Consider the following 20,450-nt stretch of genomic DNA (forward strand, 5'->3'; position numbering starts at 1 on the left):
ACTTGATGTGTAGAGAGGTAAGGAAAACAGAATGAGGGAAGAGGGGGAGGCCTTTGCATATCTCATAGTGAGCAGGAAGGGTGCCTGCCAGGATTATAGCAAAACATCACTTGTAGGGAAGTGTTCATGGGTAAGTTTGTGAGGCCTTGAATGCTTCTTCCTAATGAATGTGAGGCCTTTAAGACTAAAGAGGTGGCATCTTCTGTCAGTTATACCGTTAGGTAGACTCCCCCCACTCTCCTGCTTGTTTCTACCTCTTAGAATTGGAATCTGGCTCTTGGGAGGGGCTCCCTCTGATATTTCTCTTGTTCTACTCATTATGGCTCCTCATTGCTTTGTGTTTCCCACACTTGTGTCATCGGAATCTTAGGGGGAGGGAGTGGAATGACTAAAATCCAGATTCTCAATTCTCACCTCCCCAGACACAATAAGTGAGACTCCCAAGGGAATGGACCTAAGAGAAGGATCTAGGAACTAGGTTCTTTGGGGGAGGGGCGCAGGAGAGGGGGATGAGACAGGGTTTTTCTCTGTGTGGCCCTGGCTGTTCTGGAACTTGCCATTCTAGAACGAGACCAGGTTGGCCTCGAATTCACCGATCCGCCAGTCTCTGTCTCCTCAGTGCTGGGATTAAAGGCGTGAACCACTGCCACCTGCACCTACTGGGATCCAGGTTCTTGTAATGATCAAGATGATCCATGTCCTTTGGTCCATCTATACTTGTCTTGGAATGGCAGGCACATGAGGGTTCTAGATCTAGGTCTGCAGCCTTGGCTATGAGTAGATGTGCCATAGTAGGCTTAGCCATTCTGAGCATATTTCTTTCTTTGTGGAGGAGGTTCCAGCACATACTAGAGCAATAGCTCTTAGTATCTAACACATAGTAGGATATAATTGAGTGTAGAGAGATTGCTTAGCAAATGTGAAGCTGTAAATTCTATACTCAGCACTAACAAAAATAAATCAAAATATAATAAGTGCCCTCCTCATGGTATCTGCCCCATTTCTGCCCTCCCCAGAAAGATTCATACTTACCCAACTAGCCAAATCTTGAGTTCATTTGTCCTAATAGTCCTTAATTAAGAGGCACCTATTCCAGTGGAAGTTTCTCTGAATCTCTTAAGATCCCCTCAGATCAGGATGCCTAAGAAGTAAGACAGAGGCCCTGCTGCCTCCTCCAGTTCTCCAGTATGACCTCTGGGTTTGGGTCTTGGCTGTCCATCTCCCTGGATTGATTCATAGATAATCCAGGAAGCTGAGAGAAATTGACCTTAGTATGTCCTAGTCTTGACTTCATGTTACTGTCCCCTAGGAACTTTTCAAAAATAATAGACCTAGTGTTCTCTTAGATCTAACACTCCAGGATAGGCTCTGATAGTCACCCAGTGGCGAAGCACCAGGCTGGGTGCTGGTGCTGCTACTGATTCTAGGTCTGTCCAGGAAGCTGGTGAGTGAGCAGTCATGTGAATGACTTAGAGAAGTAGGGAGATGGGTTTACTGCTGTGGAAAAGGACTCCAGCCCAGGCCTGCCCTTCCACTTAAGCATCTAGGAGGGCATCCGGATGTTCCCCATCCCAGGTCAGGTTGCCACATGGTTTTTAAGGATTCAGAATCTGAGGTAACATCCAAGACCAGAAAAGAAAAGCGGAACTCCAGGTCCCTGAACCAGGGAGAAGAGTGTCTTAGTTTGCCTTCTATTACTGTGATAAAACATTGATCAAAAGCAACTTGGGGAGGGAAGGATTTATTCATCTTGTGGTCCATCCTAAAGGGATATCAAGGCAGGAACTGAGCAGATACCTCTGAAGAACACTACTTATTGGCCTTTTCCTCAGTAGCTTGGTTGACCTGCCTTCTTATACCTGCCTACAGTGGTCTGGGCTCACCCACAGAAAATGAATTAAGAAAATGTCTCACAGGCTTGCCTACAGACCAATCTTCTTAGAGTCCTTTTTGTAGAAAAGTTCTAGTTTGTATTAGGTTAACAAAACAACCACCACCAACAACCAGGACTGAAAGGCCTGGGATTCCCACCTGTTATCATCCCTACTTCTCCCAGTTCTTCTCTGCCGTTTGGAGCTCTACTAGCAATTGTGGCTCTTTCTTACTGAGTATGCCTTGGACCATAAGGGTGTTCCCATGGAGTCCTGTGGTAGGAGGAGATTGAGCCTAGGCAGCTAAAATCTCTTCTCCCTTATTCTTTGGCTTCCTGGGCTACATTTCCTGCACTTCTCATGTCCAGTCTTCTGAGTCAGTTCCCATATCTAGCAAGTTTAAGCTTCTCCCTCTCTGGCTTTGTGAATTTGGGTGGGGAAACTGAGGTCAGAAGGGACCATGGCAAGTGAGTCATCAGAGCTCATCCTCTGATGCCCCACCCTTCCCTTTCAGGCTCTACTGACATAGTTCATCAAACAAAAATGTGAACCCCTGGTTCTCGCTGATGTCTGTGTTAACTGGGGTGAGCCAGAGAAGGGTATGTCTGGAACCAAACCCCAGCCCCTCTGACTAGTGCCAGAGGCCAGCATGATTGTTGCAATAGCTAAGCACATAAAAATGGGTTTGCTCTTACGATCGTCTCAAAGATATATTTGGCTCCTATGATTTGCCAGAATCCAGGGTCATGACCTACTTAGCTTGGGTTGTCTGACCAGTCTACCCTGTGGCCGCTGTGCTAAGGAGGCACTCACACAGTTAGGAGAGAAGCAATTGCTGGCATCCCAGTATTGCTTGGTCCCCCAACCCCAGTCCACCCATCTCCAGAATTTCATCACTACAAATTATGCCTCTAACTCTAAGGCCAGACATATCTGGTTTTGGTAAATAATTTTGTAAAATTCCCCACCCCTGTGGGGAATCTTAAGGGGGAGTCCCAGATGTTCTCTGCTAAGTGAACCACTAGCTCAGCACCTCTGAGACAACCTGGAAGAAGATTTCTACCCAGGAGCAGTGGAAGTGAGGGTTTGTGTGCTGAGAACGTGCTCATGCCAAGTGTTTTGTGCCCTTCTGTTGACTCTGCAACCCTGTGACCTCAGGACTTTAATAGCCAGCATTACGTAGACAAATGACCAAGATTCGGGGAATGTAAAGGACTGGCTCATGGTTACAGTGTACTAAGTCATGGAAACAGAAATTTTTTTGTTTTTATGTTTTGTCTTTTTTGAGACAGGGCTTCTCTGTGTAGCTCTGGCTGTCCTGGAACTTCTTTTGTAGACCAGACTGGCCCCGAACTCACAGAGATCCACCTGGAATTAAAGATTTGAGCTGGGATTAAAGGTATGTGCCACCACTGCCCAGCTCAGATTTTTTTGCCCAGGAAGGTTTTTCCTTTTGAACTTGCAGAATATGCTCTGCCAGAACTTAAGGCAAATGACTGAATTTGTGAGATCCCAGAGAGGGCACACTATACACAGACACTACTACCTACCAACAGACCATCTGGGTTCAATTGTGCAGGTATTCATTGGGCCCCTGCTGCACCTTAACTCTGGGCCAGAGTTTTTTGATCTGGGCTGGAAACTAGAAGTTCGTCTCCACCCGTCATCTGCAGCCCCAGCTGTGCTCACCCCAAGGGGCCTGAGGCTGTGCACATTCCTTGGATTCATTCCAGTGCTCATTGATGCTTCCCAGTCCTGGGAGGCCCGCCCTTCCCACCACCACCACTCAGACACATGAACACACATTTCCCCAGGGTCAGCCTTCATTGGTCCAAAACTACTCTCCTTTCTGGGCAGTAGAACAAGGTCCTTCTTTGAGCCTAACCCTTGAGACTATTCTGTCACGTCCCTGGCAGTACCAGAGGAGAAGCTGCATCCCGTAGCCCTGGGGTCCTGGCAGTACTCTGGGAGTGGGGGAAGGTTTAGACAAGGCTTCTCTGTGTCCTAGATGCCTCTGGCTACACTGTAAGGCCTCAACAACAGCAATTGAGAAGTCGGTACGGATGGAGGGGCTGGCTGATTACAAGAGGAGCATGGAGAGAAACACCCATCACTGAGCCACATCCTGCACATTTACTACATGCAGACTGTAATCTTTCATGGACAACATTTCCTAAATCTGAGCAGCCCAGATTTCAGGAACCCTGTACTTCTTTTACAGAAGAGAAAGCATATTGCTCTGACAGCTGTACTATAAGACTTTTTACTTTGTCTTTAATATTACTGTATTTCTTCATGCTGTATTGCTTATCAAGAATTAAAAGTTTAGGAAATAGGGGACTGGAGAGATGGCTCAGTGGTTAAGAGCACTGACTGCTCTTCTAGAGGACCTGGGTTCAATTCCCAGCACCCATATGGCAGCTAACAACTGTCTATAACTCCAGGATCCAGCACCCTCACACAGATATACATACAGGCTAAAAACACCAATAAAATAATTTTTAAAAAAAGTTTAGGAAATAAATCCAAAAAAGAGGGATATCTAAGAGTTATGTGACTCAGTGCCAGATGGGGGTGGGAGAGTAGGGAAGAAACAGCTTCCTGACTTGAGGAAGGACTCGCTCCACTTCAGAAGGACCTTTAAATATTGCGGTGGTTGGAGGAAGAGTTTAGTGGTCCTGGAGAGCTGATTCAGATGAAGATAGATGAGGGAGGCAGTTTCCTGGCCTTGAGTTGGAGGTACTGTGTGAAGAGAGTGAAAACTGAAAGCATTGGTACTGGAAGATAGAAAGTTACCATAAAGCGTGGAGGATGACTCGGTGTTATCACAAACTTCTGTTCACGAGGCCCAGGTCCATTCCCAGCATCATGGCGGCTCTCAACTGCCTGAACTCCAGTATCTGGGGATCTGGCTTCCTCCTCTGGCCTAAACCGGTATAAAACACCCATACACATAAAATGAAGGAAAAAGGTATTTAAAGTTGTGAAAATTAGGCCAGGCGGTGGTGGCACAAGCCTTTAACCCAGCTCTCAGGAGGCAAAGGCGGGTAGATTTCTGTGAGTTTGAGACCAGCCTGCTCTACAGAGTGAGTTCCAGGACTGGCTTGATAGCTACTGAGAAACCCTGTCTCAAAAAAAACTAGAAAAAAAAAAGTTGTGAAAGTTTCTTTGCGTTTCATCAAGGCATAGTTCTCAGCTTTGTTACTTGCCAGCTTCCCAAATCTTAAGTGTGTATAGAAATAGTAAAATGAGCCGGGTGGTGGTGGCACGTGCCTTTAATCCCAGCACTTAGGAGGCAGAGGCAGGCAGATCTCTGTGAGTTCAAGGCCAACCTGGTCAGGCACCAAAGCTACAGAGAAACCATGTCTCGGGGAAAAAAAAAAAGAAAAGAAAGAAATAGTAAAATGGTTAAGGTAGGGATGGACAGCAGTCAGTGTTCTTAGCATGGGCTCAGTAAGTGGGCTGGTGCCAAAGTTGATGGCTTTGAGTGGATGAATTCCCAAGCACTTTAACAGGAACTCTCCAAGAAAGCATGGAGCAGAGACCTGCAAGCCGGGCCAGGCCCCAGGAGTTGGGAGTTTCATGATTCGTTCCAAGAGCTACAGGTTTAAGCAGAATTAGAAACTAATGTGAATTCCAGGCTACAGAATTAGGACAAAAGGTACAGAAGAACCCTTGGCAAGTTTCTGTGTATCCATTCTGCCTTGTGGCCAGAGGACACGCGATTTTTTTTTTTTTTTCATTTTGAATCTGAGGCCTCATGCAGGCACTTACAGGCGAGTCTGACACCTTAAGTTGGGTCCCTGACCCTGGGACTCATTGTATGCAGGGAGGATCATCTTAAGATAACTTACCTAAAATCTAACTGGTGAAGAATCTAGACCATCTTATACCAGAGAACAAACTTTTTTCTTTTCTTATTTTTGAAGGGGAGTGAGTAGAGGTGATTTCAAGATGTGATTTCTCTGTGTAGCCCTGGCTATCCTGGAACTAGCTTTTGTAGAACAGGCTGGCCTTGAACCCAGAGATCCGCTTGCCTCTGTCTCCCAAGTACTGGGATTAAAGGCGTGTGCCACTACTACACAGCTGAGAATAAGCTTTTTTTTTTTTAAATTTATTCATTTATTATATATATAATGTTTTGTCTGCATGTGTGCCTGCCTGCCAGAAGAGGGCACCAGATCTCATAGATGGTTGTGAGCCACCATGTGGTTGCTGGGAATTGAACTCAGGACCTCTGGAAGAGCAGCCAGTGCTCTTAACCTCTGAGCCATCTCTCCAGCCCAAGAATAAGCTTTTAACTTGTCTTCTAACACCTCCATTTAGGCAGGATGGAGGAAAGGAAGTATTGGCAAGTAGATACAGCAATGAACAAGCCTTCATGTAGTAGTAGGAGCTTTCATGTGATTGGCTGGATTGGAGGTCACTGCAGGTTTTCGAGGACAGGAGTGATAGAACTAGGAAAAATGGCTTTAGAAGCAGGGAACTTGTGCTTGATCTCAGCTCTACAAAGAACAGGATCAAGAATAATAAATGGGGGCTGGAGAAATGGCTCAGTGGTTGAGAGCATTGCCTGCTCTTCCAAAGGTCCTGAGTTCAATTCCCGGCAACCACATGGTGGCTCACAACCATCTGTAATGAGGTCTGGTGCCCTCTTCTGGCCTGCAGGCATACATGCAGACAGAATATTGTATACATAATAAATAAATAAATATTTTAAAAAAGAATAATAAATGGGAAAAGTAGAGGAGACTGGAACTAAGGGAGAGACCATGAGCTTTAGGTTTTTGATAGTGTCACTCATATTCCTAATGTTCATTTTTATTTCCTCTGTAGCCATCGTCAGCCAGTGGCAACAGGAGTCCAAAGAGAAGGTGGTATCCCTCTTGCTATCCCACCTGCCCCTGCTCCAACCAGGCAACACAGAGGCCAAGTCCGAGTACATGAGACTGCTGCAGAAGGTGCTGGCCTACTCCATCGAGAGCAATGCCTTCATTGAGGAGAGCCGCCAACTCCTCTCCTATGCCCTCATCCACCCAGCCACCACGCTGGAGGACCGCAATGCCCTTGCCCTCTGGTTGAGCCACCTGGAAGAGCGGCTGGCTAGTGGTTTTCGCACCCGACCCGAGCCCTCCTACCATTCACGCCAGGGCTCAGATGAGTGGGGGGGACCTGCAGAGCTGACCCCTGGAGAGGCAGGACCAGGCTGGCAGGACAAGCCACCCCGAGAAAATGGACACGTACCTTTCCACCCACCCAGTTCAGTGCCGCCGGCCATCAACAGTATTGGGAGCAATGCAAACACAGGTGAGGGCTGTATTCCTAGGTGACTGTACCTGCTTGAAAATAGAGTGGGCTGGCTTCTCTTACTCTGTGACCCCATGACTCTGTGAGCCTCAGCTTTATAGGAAGGCAGTACAGAAATTGAAGTGGTCTTCTCAGAGCTGAATCTAACCTTTATATGTGTCTTAGGAACTCACATTTGATTTGGTTTTAAACAAATGTAATATATAAAATTTTTAAAATCAAATTTCTAGCTTCTCTGGGAAAGTCTAGAGATCTAGAGCTTCACAGACTATATTCCTAGTGACAGCTTTTGAGGGAGAGCTAAGTAGTTATGCTCGTACATGAGCCCCTGAGACCCTCTCAGCATTTCTTTTCTTTTATTTATTTATTTATTTATTTACTTACTTACTTACTTACTTACTTATTTAATGTGTGGGTGGATGTTTTGCTAGCCTGTCTGTGTACCATGTACATACAGTATCTGAAGAGTCCAGAAGAGAGTTCCCTAGAACAAAAGTTGCAGATCGTTGTGAGCCACCATGTGGGTTCTGGGAACTGAACTTGTTGGTCCTCCAACAAGTGCTCTCAACCACTGAACTATCTCTCCAGCCCTCCCTATCAACATTTCTCATACCTGACTGGCTTCTGAGGACTCCTGGCAGGGATGGATACCATCCCCTGAGGTCTCTCTACCTCACTCAGGATTTTGCTGTCCTGCTAACCAGCTAGGCCCAGAGGTTGTGTAAAACAGGAGCTGGTATTAAGGTACATTTTTGAATTGTTAGCTGAGATGAACAGTGTAAGACACTGTGGCTTTTCCAAACTGTGATGACTGGCGTGACCTAATTGAAGGTGAGTGCTCACAATTTAGCCTTAGGTGGTCAGCCCCTTCCACCAGCCCCTTTCTGGTTAAAGTAGGCCAGGAATGATAGTGTTCTCAGGGCATTTCCAGGGAATTCTAGTAACCCCGTTTACTTTGGATTTGTTTTCTAGCTTTGGAGTACCACACTTCTTGTACCAGGTTTGGAGGCTATATTAACATTGATTGTTCTGACTGGGAAATATTGAGCACTTTGCTAGAAGCTATTCGGAGGACTTCATAACTATAAACTAAAACTTGGCTTAGTTCATCATCTTGGCAATATGATGTCAAAATTAAGTCCAGGTTGTGTGGCTCTGGAGCTCAGGAGTCCGAATACTCATACTGCACTACCTCTGCCGAAAACTGATCCACTGTGCCTCCTGACTCAGAACCCTAGTAGCAGTCGTTTTGTTTTGTTTTGGCTACACTAGGGGTAGAACTCAGAATCTTGACTACACTAGACAAGGCCGTACCACTGAACTACAGTCCCAGCACTCCAAGCAGCTTTGAAGGACTAAGAGACAAGAATGAGCCATTCCATGTAGAGGGCACACCATGATCGAAAGACATAGTGGTGTTCAGTCATTGTGCAGCAGATTTTAAGATTCTCCAGTAGTGAGTCACACCTTTAATCCCAGGCAGAGGCAGGCAGGCAGGCGGATCTCTGTGAGTTTGAGGCCAGCCTGGTCTACAGAGTGAGTTCCAGCAGAGGCTTCAAAACTACAGAGAAACCCTGTCTTAAAAAACCAAAAAAAAAAAAAAAAAAAGAATCTCCAATGATCATATTGGTGCATGCTAAGCTAACTTGTATCTATTGAAGACATCATATGGACAAAGAGACAAATTCTGTCCGAGACCACGATTTCAGAGATAGTGAGTTAGAAGTTAAAGTCAGATCTTAAGGACACTCTTTGGGACTTTGAAGAAGAAATGAAACTTTTGGATGTCAGACAGTTGCAGGAAGCAGGAAACCATTAAAATATTTTTGAGTGGGAAACAAAGATTGGCCTGGGAGGGCAGTCAGGGTGAGTTTGGTGTACTGCCAAGGACAGACCAGGATTTCTTGGAGAGTGTGAGGCTATGGATCTGTAGCCGGCATTCCTGTTTTTATAATCCTCAGGCAGTGGCCAGCCTCCACCCCAACACAGACCAAGCAGGACTCCTCAGGAATTGCGTGGTCACTCCAGTCGGGGTAATTTCCTGCCCTCTCAGCCTCACCAATCCACTTCTTGGCTGAGAAGGGAGGAAGGAGGTGGCCAGGGGCACCAAGACAGGCACAAAGGCCTGTATTGAGGGTTTTCCAGCTCTGGGGCCTGGAGTACCATCTTCTTCCAAGAAGCCCCAAATGGGGCAGAAGCCAGAGTCCACAGTGTCCATAAACTCGGAAGGAGCTCTGAGTAGAGGACATCAACAGGATCCTGGGCAATAGCAGAGCCTGATACCATCTGTATGCAGTGGGGGCAATCAGTGTCTTCTCCCTTGGGCAACTTTCTGGCTAGGAGCATCAATATTGTCCCAGATTGTAAGAGAAGGTGCTTTTTGGGTCTGTACCAGGCTGGCCTCCTGAGTGTGGTGTCACTGGGACGCTTACAGGAACCCCATCCTGTACTCTTTCTCTCTCTTCATAGTCCCCTGTGGGAACTGGGGCAAAGTAGTTCAGTTTCCTGGGCCTTGTCCTCATCTAACCAGGCTTTTTGGCTTTCTGTTTCTCTCTAGGCTGCCACAGGAACTTCTGGATTCCCTGTGCTGAGTTCACAGGCCCTCTTAGCACTCATTTGTTCTTTATGAAACTCAATTGGGCCCCTGTGTGTTGAATCCTGCCCCTGAGCTTGGGGTGCAAAAGTGATTGGGTCAGGTTGCTCTCCTTTCTAAGTCCACAGACCAGTACAAGAAGCTGGCTAGCACAAGGGCAACAAGTGCCTGGCTTGCAGTAGCCAAAGGAGGTGCTTGAGCAAGACAGAGGCCGAAGCAGTTGATGGTGGAAAAGGATGGTGAAGCAGTGCTAGGACAGGAAAACGGCAGTGACAAGGTGACAAGGTCTGGATGTTCAGAGGATACTGCATTGTCTAGAGAATCAACGCAGAGCCCTTACCTCAGAAATGTAGTAGACCAAGTGTGAATTCTCTTAGGAAAGAGGGTACTGACTTCACCGAGTTACCAGACTGCTTAGCTGATCAGTTTGAATTCAGTCCAGGAAAAAATGGAGACATAGAGTCCAGTCAAAGGACATGTTAGAGAAGCAGTTTATTAGCTAGGCATGAAGGTATGTATACCGAATAATCCCAATACGTGAGAGACTGAGGCAGGAGGATCATGAGTTTAAGGTCAGCCTGAGCTATATAGTGAGTTCCAGGCCACTATAGCAATACTCTTTCTTGAGCTCCCCCCACCCACCCATCCCCACACAAAAAGGGACTCAACACACTTGGTTTATTTGTAAGTACTAGGGAAACAATTTCCTGGTCCATCACCTCTGTGATTGCTGAGAATCTGATGTCAAGTACAGATCTCTGCTTCATGGATTGTCTGTCTAGCAAAGGGGTTTAGTTAATACACAAACAACTATGTAAGAATCTGGGTTGCGATAGGTGCTTAAAGGTGAAAATAATTGGGAGGGAAGGACTAGAAGACATTGACAAGATGACAGTTAACTGCGGCTTGAGACCGCCAGCTGCTAAGATTGGGGAGTTGAGAATGTGGTAGAGTTCTGTGGTAGAGTCCTTGTCTAGTTTGCAGGAGACTCTGGGTTTGTTCTTCAGTATCACAGAAAAGGGAACAGAAAGAAAATGAGCAAACGTCAGAATCCTTTGGTGTAAACTTGAGTGTTTGCAGCAAATGTTTGGTGCTCAGAAACCAGGGTGGTCACATACATCTAATGCTAGTATTTAAGAGACAGAACCACAAGAATGCTTTGAGAGGCCCTGTCTCAAAAGAGGACTGGGGTGGTTGGTCCAGAGAAGTGAGCCAAGGTCTGGGCTGTAAGAGATGAGAGGTGGGTGACCAGGGGCCAGAGTTTTCAGGTGTGTGGAAGAGTTTGAATTTTGTTAGCAGTATGAAGGAAGCCACCGGATCCAAACAGGCCAAATTTGCATATTTGGAAGTGTCACTGTCTAGTTGAGTGTGGTGGCACATGCCTGTAATTCCATCATGTAGGAAGATCACTGAGTTTGAGGTCAGCCTGGCTACAACTTAAGAACCATCTCTAAAAAGCCCCCACCCATTAAAAAAAAATCAGCATGGCTGCTGTAAGGAAAGGGGTCTGCATGCCTTTAATCTCAGCATTTGGGAAGTAGAGGTAGGTGGATCTCTGTGAGTTCAAGGCCAGTCTGGTCTACAGAAAGAAACCCTGTCTCGAAACTGAAGGAAAAAAAAAAAAAAAAAAAGGAAAGGGGCTGTAAGTGGTGAGAATGAAGGGAAGAATCCAGTTAGGCATGACAATAGTTTCAGCCACAGCTACTGGGGTTTAGATGAGAGTATGAGCAAAGTAATGGGACAAGTTCAAAGGAATCTGGCAGCAAGCTGGGAGGTTGGGTGTTTGGCGAGAGGCTGAACAATATCTATAGGCAGTGCCCTTTAGGCCCCTTGGCTCCTTCCCTTCCACTTATTAGATTACAAGATTGAGCTGGCCATGATCTTTTTTTATGCTCAGATCCCCCAACCTGACCTCTTGCTTTTCCTTTTCTGGCCAGGTCTCCCCTGCCAAATCCACCCTAGCCCGCTGAAGCGCTCCATGTCACTCATCCCTACAAGCCCCCAGGCCCCTGGTGAGTGGCCGAGTCCAGAGGAGCTTGGGGCCCGGGCTGCTTTCACCACGCCCGACCACGCACCCCTCTCGCCACAGAGCAGTGTGGCCTCCTCTGGCAGTGAGCAGACGGAGGAGCAGGGCTCCAGCCGGAACACTTTCCAGGAGGATGGCAGCGGGATGAAAGGTGCATCCAGAGGACAGTGCCAGAACCCTTCTCCAGGGCGTGGGGCGGGCTGAAAGGACAGAAAATTGCTGTAGCTGCCACCTCAGGGAGGGGACAGGTCTGAAGGCAATAGATAGCCCCTCCCCTCACAGGCAACCAGAGCTCAAGATAATTGATAGAAGAGATTAAATCATTGAGGCCATCCTAGCAGCTCAGTGGGTCAGGTGTCTGCTGGGGAAGAATGTCTGAAAGCTCCTTACTAGGCCAGTAGCTCACTTGAGTTTCTAAGGCTACTGGTGACTTAGGCCTGATCTTTTCCCCACAACCCCATCACCACCAGTATTCATTATTCATCTCTTGACCTACCCTCCCTCCTTTTCCACAGATGTGCCCTCATGGCTCAAGAGCCTCCGCTTGCACAAGTATGCTGCTTTGTTCTCACAGATGAGCTATGAAGAGATGATGACCCTAACAGAGCAGCACCTAGAGTCACAGGTGAATCTGAGGGACTACTGGGGAGGTGTTGGGCCAGCACCATTGGGTGCTATCTGTGCTGTCAAGCCTCCTCTGTCCCTGGTCTCTGTTGGAACACCCCATGTACCTCGCCAGTACCAGCTTCCTGTCTCCTTCTGTCCTCATCACAGAATGTCACCAAAGGTGCCCGGCACAAGATAGCCCTGAGCATCCAGAAGCTTCGTGAAAGACAGAGCGTCCTCAAGTCCCTAGAGAAGGTGAGGACTTGGGATCCTCATCTTTCAAGCAGGTGGAAGGCTTTAGATCAAACTTTTTGGCAGCTGCCTCGGCTTCCTCATTCCTGCAATCTGACTTCTGGTGGCCCCAACCTTGGGCAGCTGGATTCCAAAGACCTTGAGCAAGTTGTCATCAGAGGGCTCATTTAGTGCTGCCTGGGAGGCTTCCTCCCGCCCTCTCCCTCTGTTCCCTCCCTGTCCTGGTTTGTGATTCAAGAATGTCTCCATCTTTCAACATTAGACCCGATAGGTTTTTATTTTGTGGGTGAGTTGCAGATGTAAAGAGGTCTTTTTATTTTACTTTCTTCTCTACTCAATCCTGCATCTGCTTCCATTTATCTTCCTCTCCTTTCCCTGCTGCCTTCATCTGATTTTTCCTCCTCCTTCACTGTCTTAGTCTGATTCTCTGCTTGCTTCTTGAAGGGAAGAAAGAGTTTACCTGGCTGAAGAGCCAGAACTTTTCTCTTCTGACCTCTGTGTTGGAACCTTGCATACCATGTGGGCTTCTCTGAGCCTCGTGTGACCACGGTTGTGTGGTCATTGTTTTGTGCCACCATGAGGTCTGTGCCTAATGTAGCTACATCTCCCTTGCAGGATGTGCTAGAAGGTGGCAATCTGCGGAACGCTCTGCAGGAGCTGCAGCAGATCATCATCACCCCTATCAAGGCCTACAGTGTCCTTCAGGCCACCCCTGCTGCCAAGGATGGGGGTCGGGGGGAGTCGCTACTGCCAGGTGCTGAGCCTCCCCTCAACCATCCTGGAACAGACAAGGGCACTGAGGCCAAGGACCCTCCAACTGCAGAGAACTATCCTTCTCCACCAGCTCCAGCTCCCACTGATAGCAGTGAGCCAGCCCCAGCTCCTGTTGCCGACGGAGACATCCCCAGCCAGTTTACACGGGTGATGGGCAAAGGTGAGAGCAGCCAGTGCCTAGCACAGAATCCTGAGTGAACAGAATACTAAGTGAACCTTAAAGACCTTAGAATACTAAGTGAACCTTCAGAGTAGCTGAAACTAAGTGGGTCTAAACCTCTGCCTGCAGGCGACTCTGGGCTGATGGTACTAGCCCTTGCCTTCAAAGCCCAGGATTGAGACTCACCCAGCCCAAGATTCTTGTCCTTCTGCACCCACCAGCTGGTACTGGGAAGGCTGCAGTGGGGCAAAGGTTATGTTGTGACTAAGCTCTGCCCTTTCCCATGTTCCTCAGTATGCACCCAGCTGCTGGTGTCCCGACCAGATGAGGAGAACATCACCAGTTACCTCCAGCTCATCGAAAAGTGCCTGACTCACGAGGTAAGTCCTTCACTAGGACTCCCAAGAGGGAAAGAGACTGCTCTACCCCTCTCAGAGCCCATAGTGCACCAGGACCCAGGTTCCAGCCCATCCTCTTCCATGTTGCCTTCAAAGGTTTCTCAGCTTTTGTACACACCCTGTGGGAAGAGGCCACCTCCCACCTGTTCTTGGTGCCAGTACTTGTCCAAGTTTCCCAAGTCACTTCACAAAACACATCTGCTGGTTCAAGGTTCCTTGCTCCTTGCTCACAAGGAGAGGTGATTGCACTCAGTCTCCCTCAGCTAACCTGTAAGCGTGGTCCTCTTTCCAGCATCCCCCTTCTCCCCAATTCTAGGCTTTCACAGAGACACAGAAGAAGCGGCTGCTGTCCTGGAAGCAGCAAGTGCTGAAACTCCTCCGGACATTTCCGCGAAAAGCTGCATTGGACATGCAGAACTACCGGCAGCAGAAGGGGTAGGTGGGCACCTTCCTAGACCCATGGAGTGTGGCATGTGGGTGCCTAAAAGGGTGATTGTGTTTTGGAATGGTCCTTCTACTATACTTACTCAAATCCCCCAGTACAGAGTTTCTAGAAAATCAAGGTGATGTACAACTTAAAGAGAAAAATGAAGACCAGGTGTGAGGGTGCACACCTTTAATCCCAAAACTTGCCAGGCAGAGGCAGTTTTATCTCTGAATTCAAGGATATCAAGACTGCATAGGGAAACCCTGTCTCAAAATAATTAAATTTTTTAAAAAAGGAGGGAGAGAAAAAAAGTATGGGTGTGGTAGCACAGGACTTTAATTCCAGCACTCGAGAGGCAAAGGAAAGTAGATCTATGACTGGGAGGATGGGGAGGTGGGATTCTTGGAAAGAGACTGATTTGTGGAAAGGTGCTGACATTTGATCATCCTTGAGAAAATATTCTTAAGAGATGGGGCTCTGAAGAGGGAGAGCTAGCCTTTAGTCCAGAGAAGCTTCATTAGGGGAGATGTATCATCATGTCCATAGGCAGCCACAATGGGGCTTTGAAGGGACAAAGAGGGAGCTTTCCTTTCAAATCTGGAGAACAAAGAGTTCTGACTCTTATCAGATTCCCAGGGAAATGGGCAGCTTTATGCCACATGATCAGCTTACATGCTATGGAGCACAGAAGTAGGTACTAGGTGCTTTGCAGCTGCCAGAGGGAGGGCACAAGGTCACAAACAGCACAGTGCTCTTTCAGCTCTTATTTATGTTTGTGTGTGGGGGCACACATGCCATGGTGAGGATCACAGGACAACTTTTAGGAGTCATTTCTCTGGGTTCCAGGGATCAGACTCAGGTCCATTGGTCTTGGTGGCAAGCACCTTAACCTGCTGAGCCTTCTTGTGGACCTAGTGTATACTTTATCAGCTCTGTCTCCCAGAGAGAGAGCTACAGGGAGTGTGCCCTGACTTGTGGGAAACAGCAAAAAAGGCAGCCAGAGTCTGATCCAACAGTTAGAGCACAAGTATGCAAGGGCTGGGGCGTTGTATACAGAGAGCTTGCCTACTGTGCATGAGACCCTGGCTCTATCCCAGCACCACAGAAGAGAACCCAACACATGTCTATGGAGTAGACACTGCTCCTGGACCTTTGTCTCCTTACCTATATGCAGAAGACTCTGGGGTCCCTTCTCACACCACACAACACTTCTCCCTTGAGAAGTGACATTTGGAGAACTGCTTTGAGGGTACAGCAAGGAAACCTCTCTATGCTCCCCATATCCACCTTGGGTCAGGAAGAGACAGGAATGTAGGGTGCAAGGACATGATCAGGGAATCCTTTCTTGCTCAGAGAAGATTAGCGTTTTTGTCCTACCCACTGGAGTTGAGGGAAGGACAAGAAATAAGGACCCTTCTGCCTAAGCTAACACCTTGCCCTCTGCTCTCTGACAGCTGGGCATTTGGCTCCAACTCACTCCCCATAGCTGGCTCTGTGGGGATGGGTGTGGCCCGGCGGACCCAGCGGCAGTTCCCAATGCCTCCTCGGGCCCTCCCACCTGGCAGGATGGGCCTCCTGAGCCCTTCAGGCATTGGAGGTGTCTCTCCTCGACATGCCCTTACCAGCCCCAGTCTTGGGGGTCAGGGCCGACAGGTGAGCCGGCTGTTATGGAAGTCCAAGTGCTTCTGGGTTTAGGGTGGCAGTATCTGGGATATGTGTCTGTGCCTCAGCCCTTGGGCCGTGGTCACCCCTACTCACCCTGAGACTTTCTCCTCATGTTCTATGCAGAACCTGTGGTTTGCCAACCCTGGAGGCAGTAACAGCATGCCCAGCCAGAGCCGCAGCTCTGTGCAGCGCACTCACTCGCTCCCAGTCCACTCGTCACCCCAGGCTATTCTCATGTTCCCTCCAGGTGAGGTGCCTGCCTATGGCATTCAGACTGGCCTGCTTCCTCAGGTGACTTTTGTCTCCTCACCTTGGTCTCACATCCACTCTCCCATCTGAATTTGTAGCAGGTCTCTACAGGCTGTGCACCATCTCCCTGTCTTTATGGAGGGGCTTTTCCTTCTGCATCTGTTAAGTCTATTGGAACTCTCTCCCCTTCACCGAGTACCTTCTCTCCCCTCTGCTGACATGTCTTTTCTTCTATGCCATGGTCTCAGTGTTGGTATTGATTTGTCACCGTCTCCTTTAGGGTTTCACTTAGTACTCAGAAGGGGTTGAGTCTGAGAGGTCAGTGAGGGTTTCGTAGAGGAAATTGTAATCTGTCAATGCACCTATGTTCTGTCAGAGGTCAGTGACCTCTGGAACCAATCACTCTACCTCTTAAATGAGGTACTGTGGTAAAGAGTGGTGAAGATGGATTCTTTCTCCTCCGCTCACACAGTCTGGAGGTCAGAAGGGGTGAATGGCAGGTGGCAGATCAAAGGTATGCTAGCTCTGGGTCCCTGCTTGACTGGACAAGGGATAGTGACTCCTGGCTAGTCTTCTGCATGCTTGGGCTAGGCATGACATCTGTGACAGAGCAGCTTCAATGGGCTGCTCTGGACGGGTTTTAGATTTGCAGTTGACCTAAGTTCTACAGTCAGAAAGTTTGTAGCCAGTAGAGTTTCTGAATTGATGAGACACTGTAGGCCTCCATCTGTGGTACCAGAGAGACTGTGGTCATCCAAGGGCAGGGCTTGGTGCACTGTGAGCATATATTGTATAAACGGTGTTAGGTGAATGGGTGTGCCATGGGTGCAAAAGGTGGGATTTTTTTTCTAGGCAGTGTATTGATCTGTCAAGCAGTCTTCTGGCTCTTGTTGGATGGAGCCCTCTTTGATACTCGTGGGAAGGGTGCTCAGATTTGTTCTCACCTCACCAGTTACCAATCAGCTACAAAGAATGTTCAAGATCAAAGCTTGTTTTTAAGAGAGATGGGTCTCCTTAGGACCTAATCTCAGGGTTTATAGATGGCTGGGGTGAGAGATGAGACTTGAGATAGGAGTCAGACCATAGGAGTAAAGCTCAAAAACTCAGGGGTTCTGAGATGAGGCACTCAGTGTGGTTCCCAAGCTCTCTTTGCAGGTGCTAAATAGGTCCTTTTGGGAAGTGTTTTGAGGATAGGCTTCGTGGCTGCTGTCCTCTTCAGGACTCCTGGTCATCCTGCCTGGCGTACATCCTGTCTGGAGGAACAAGTCCAAGTGGGCACAAGAAAGGCTTTAGCTTAGCTTTTACACCAAGCATAGAGGGTGGGCCATTAGTCGGCAAGAAACTGCCTAGTGTCTGGGGTAGGTGCCCAGACTGCCCAAGGCAACTTGGAATCTGTGTCCATAATAGTCAGAGCCTATGTGTGGCCTCCAGGAATGCTCCCTCAGCTTCACATCACTTCCTCTGTCTGAAAAAATCTGGCTTTTTCTGCATTGCCAAACTCCTACCTTGGCTGTCTCTCTGCCTTTGTGACACCCATAGGCCTGTGTTTGTCTCTTCCTAGCCATGTCTTCTACCCCTTTTGTATATGCATGCTTTTTGAACTCTTTTATCTTTTGGCCCCAGCCCCATGCCAGCAATCTCTGTCTCCCATTCCTTCCTTCTTTCCATTCTAATTGGTCCTCTCCTCACCACCACCATTCTCTTCTCTCCCATCCAGACTGCCCGGTACCTGGGCCTGACCTGGAGATCAATCCCACCCTGGAGTCTCTGTGTCTGAGCATGACAGAACACGCCTTGGGTGGTGAGCATTTCCTCTTCCCCTGACCTAGCTCCCACCTACCCAGCATCTCCAGCTCTGAACCCAGCAACTTGGAGCCATCCTGAGGGTCCCAAGGGGAGGCCAGACTCCAGGGAGGGCCTGCCTGGGATGACAGGCTATGTGAGTGCCTTTCCTCAGGCCTCCCACCAGCTCCTGATCTTCCTCCCTTCCTCCCTTTCTTACCACAGATGGGACAGACAAAACCTCCACCATCTGACGGGACCCACAGTCCAGCGCACCCATAGGCTCCCTGGGCGGCGGGCGGGGGCCATCCCCCAACAGGCTTCTTCTCGGCAGCGAGAGGGTGGGCTGGCGCAGCTATACATTCTCATATTTTTCTACTCATCCTCTTAACTTTTGTTTAACATTGGCACATGCCTTGCTCACTCCCAGGCCCATTGAGGGATCTCGACTGAGGCCGGGGATCAGAGAGGGCAGCCGGGGCAAGTGGCAAGGACTGGCCAGACTGCTTACCCCTTCCCTCCCCAATCTCCCACCAGCCCTATCCCACCCCTGCCTCCTCCTAGACTGCTGACACCTGTCCTTCCCCAAGAGAGCAGACTTCCCTAGAGATATTGACCACCACCTTGTGCAGCCTGCCCTTCAGAAACATGACAGTGGGGGAAGCAGTGTGGACAGCCTGCTCACCAGTCACTGGAGAAGAGCCCCTCTCCCCTGGTTTCTACCCTTCATCATTCCTACCATTCCCCAGGACAGTCACCATCTTTCTCCCCCTCTTCCTTGCCCTGTTTATCAGAGGTTCTCTACAATTAATTTCTTAGGCCTATTTAAGATACATATTTATATAGTTCTTAACGGTTTTTCTCTGATCATTCCCTGTCATTTTTAGAATCCCCAGGCCTCTCTCTGAGCCAGGACAGTGGCAGGGGGAACCTGAACTTTATGAGAGGAGAGGGCAGAGCCCCCTCCTCCAGACCCCCTTGCCCTTCCCCATCCCAGCCCTGGCTCCTAGATGCAGAGGTTGAAGGTGGGCAGCCCCGGGCCCGCAGTGAGGTCAGGAAGTCTGTTGCCTTAATGTCCCCTTCCCCCACCGACATAACCCTTCTCTGCTCCCCAGGTCTGTTAGCAAAAGATTTGTGGGTAGGAACCAGGGGAAGGGGATTGTTGGGTTTTTGTTTTCTTGCCTATCCCCTTTCTGTCAACCTTCCCCTACCCCCATTATGTCATGACCTCATGTAAGTGGAACACTATATCATAACCCAGAGGTGCGACCCAGCTTGAGTCACACAAACCCTGTGCCCCCCATTACTGATGAGGGCTGGTGCTGGGGCCCAGGTGGAGGGAGGGAATTTTGGGGTTCAGGCTGTGGGGAAGCCAGGGTCCCCTATTCCAAACTCCTCTTCCTCCCCTCAACCTACACCCTCATTGGGACATTCTCAAGCTTTTCACATGAAAAGGAAAAAAAAATGTTATTTTTAGATACATTTTATGAATAACTTTTGTTATGAATATGGCTGGTAACCATTGTGTATGTTATTAAAGATACAAAATGTTGGGAAAAAAACAAAAAACCAAAAAAAAAAAAATTGAAAACCACAGCCTTCCCTGCACTATCAGCCCATCCCCCAGACCTCGCCCCTGCCTCCTGGTCTGTGGACCTCCCTTGCTCTGAGCCCAGGGAGGAAGAAGCCAGGGGGTGGAGTGGCAATGGGGACCTGCCTGTGGTCCCCACCACCTCGCCCAGTGCCGGGCTGGGCGGGGTGTCAGGTGTATTTATGTACCTCTTGCACACTCATCAACCTATGCAAGTCCCCACCCCGGCCCTCCAGGTTTCTGTGCCTTTTGCTCATTCCCCTCTAACTCCCAGGCTTCTCCAGCCCCTCCCACTAACCGTGGGAAGTGGGGTGAAAGTCCACCTGTTTGAAATAAGCAGGTTTCCCTCTCATGGGACCCTCACCTCCACGAGCTGGACTAGTCTTGTCTTGTTCACTTCCTATCAGGGTGACTGACCCTGCTTGGCACTGGAAGGTGGTGAGGGATACCCTCCCCCAGAGGGAGGTGAGCGCTTGCCCCCCACCTGACGGCAGAGTGCAGGACGCAGGCGGCCTCACTCTGACAGGCAGGACCCTGACCCTCTGACTCCTGAGCCCTCTCCATGGTTTCACCCTATCCTACCCACTTCTGTCCCCAGCCCCACTGGCAGAATCAGCTTTGAGTAACTGTACATTTTCTCGCTGTTGGAGAAGACTTATTTGTTGGAATTTCAATTGTTAATGGTCTGGGCTTATTTTGGAAAAAAAAAAAAAAACAACAAAACCTAAAAGATTGTGATTTTTGTTACA

The 20,450-nt window shown here is 48.7% G+C and overlaps 1 protein-coding gene across 5 annotated transcripts in view; it reads left to right on the plus strand.

Annotated features, from left to right (window-relative positions):
* Samd4b (sterile alpha motif domain containing 4B) overlaps positions 1–20,431 on the plus strand; it is a 39,866-nt gene extending 19,435 nt beyond the window's left edge. For 4 of the 5 annotated variants that reach the window (XM_048439992.3, XM_085694851.2, XM_085694854.2 and 1 more), the window contains exons 3-13: positions 6,708–7,178; positions 11,709–11,948; positions 12,313–12,422; positions 12,572–12,658; positions 13,271–13,589; positions 13,884–13,969; positions 14,304–14,422; positions 15,869–16,067; positions 16,203–16,326; positions 18,046–18,129; positions 18,336–20,431. In XM_048439992.3, the coding sequence (XP_048295949.2) occupies positions 6,708–7,178; positions 11,709–11,948; positions 12,313–12,422; positions 12,572–12,658; positions 13,271–13,589; positions 13,884–13,969; positions 14,304–14,422; positions 15,869–16,067; positions 16,203–16,326; positions 18,046–18,129; positions 18,336–18,364 (1,868 nt within the window). In that variant the 3' untranslated portion in view covers positions 18,365–20,431. The remainder of the gene's footprint in view (positions 1–6,707; positions 7,179–11,708; positions 11,949–12,312; positions 12,423–12,571; positions 12,659–13,270; positions 13,590–13,883; positions 13,970–14,303; positions 14,423–15,868; positions 16,068–16,202; positions 16,327–18,045; positions 18,130–18,335) is intronic. The other variant, XM_085694852.2, reaches the window with a different exon arrangement.
* Positions 20,432–20,450: the final 19 nt, after the last annotated feature.

This window comes from Myodes glareolus, chromosome 1, assembly GCF_982192425.1.
Source record: "Myodes glareolus chromosome 1, mMyoGla1.1, whole genome shotgun sequence".
Taxonomy (NCBI): domain Eukaryota; kingdom Metazoa; phylum Chordata; class Mammalia; order Rodentia; family Cricetidae; genus Myodes; species Myodes glareolus.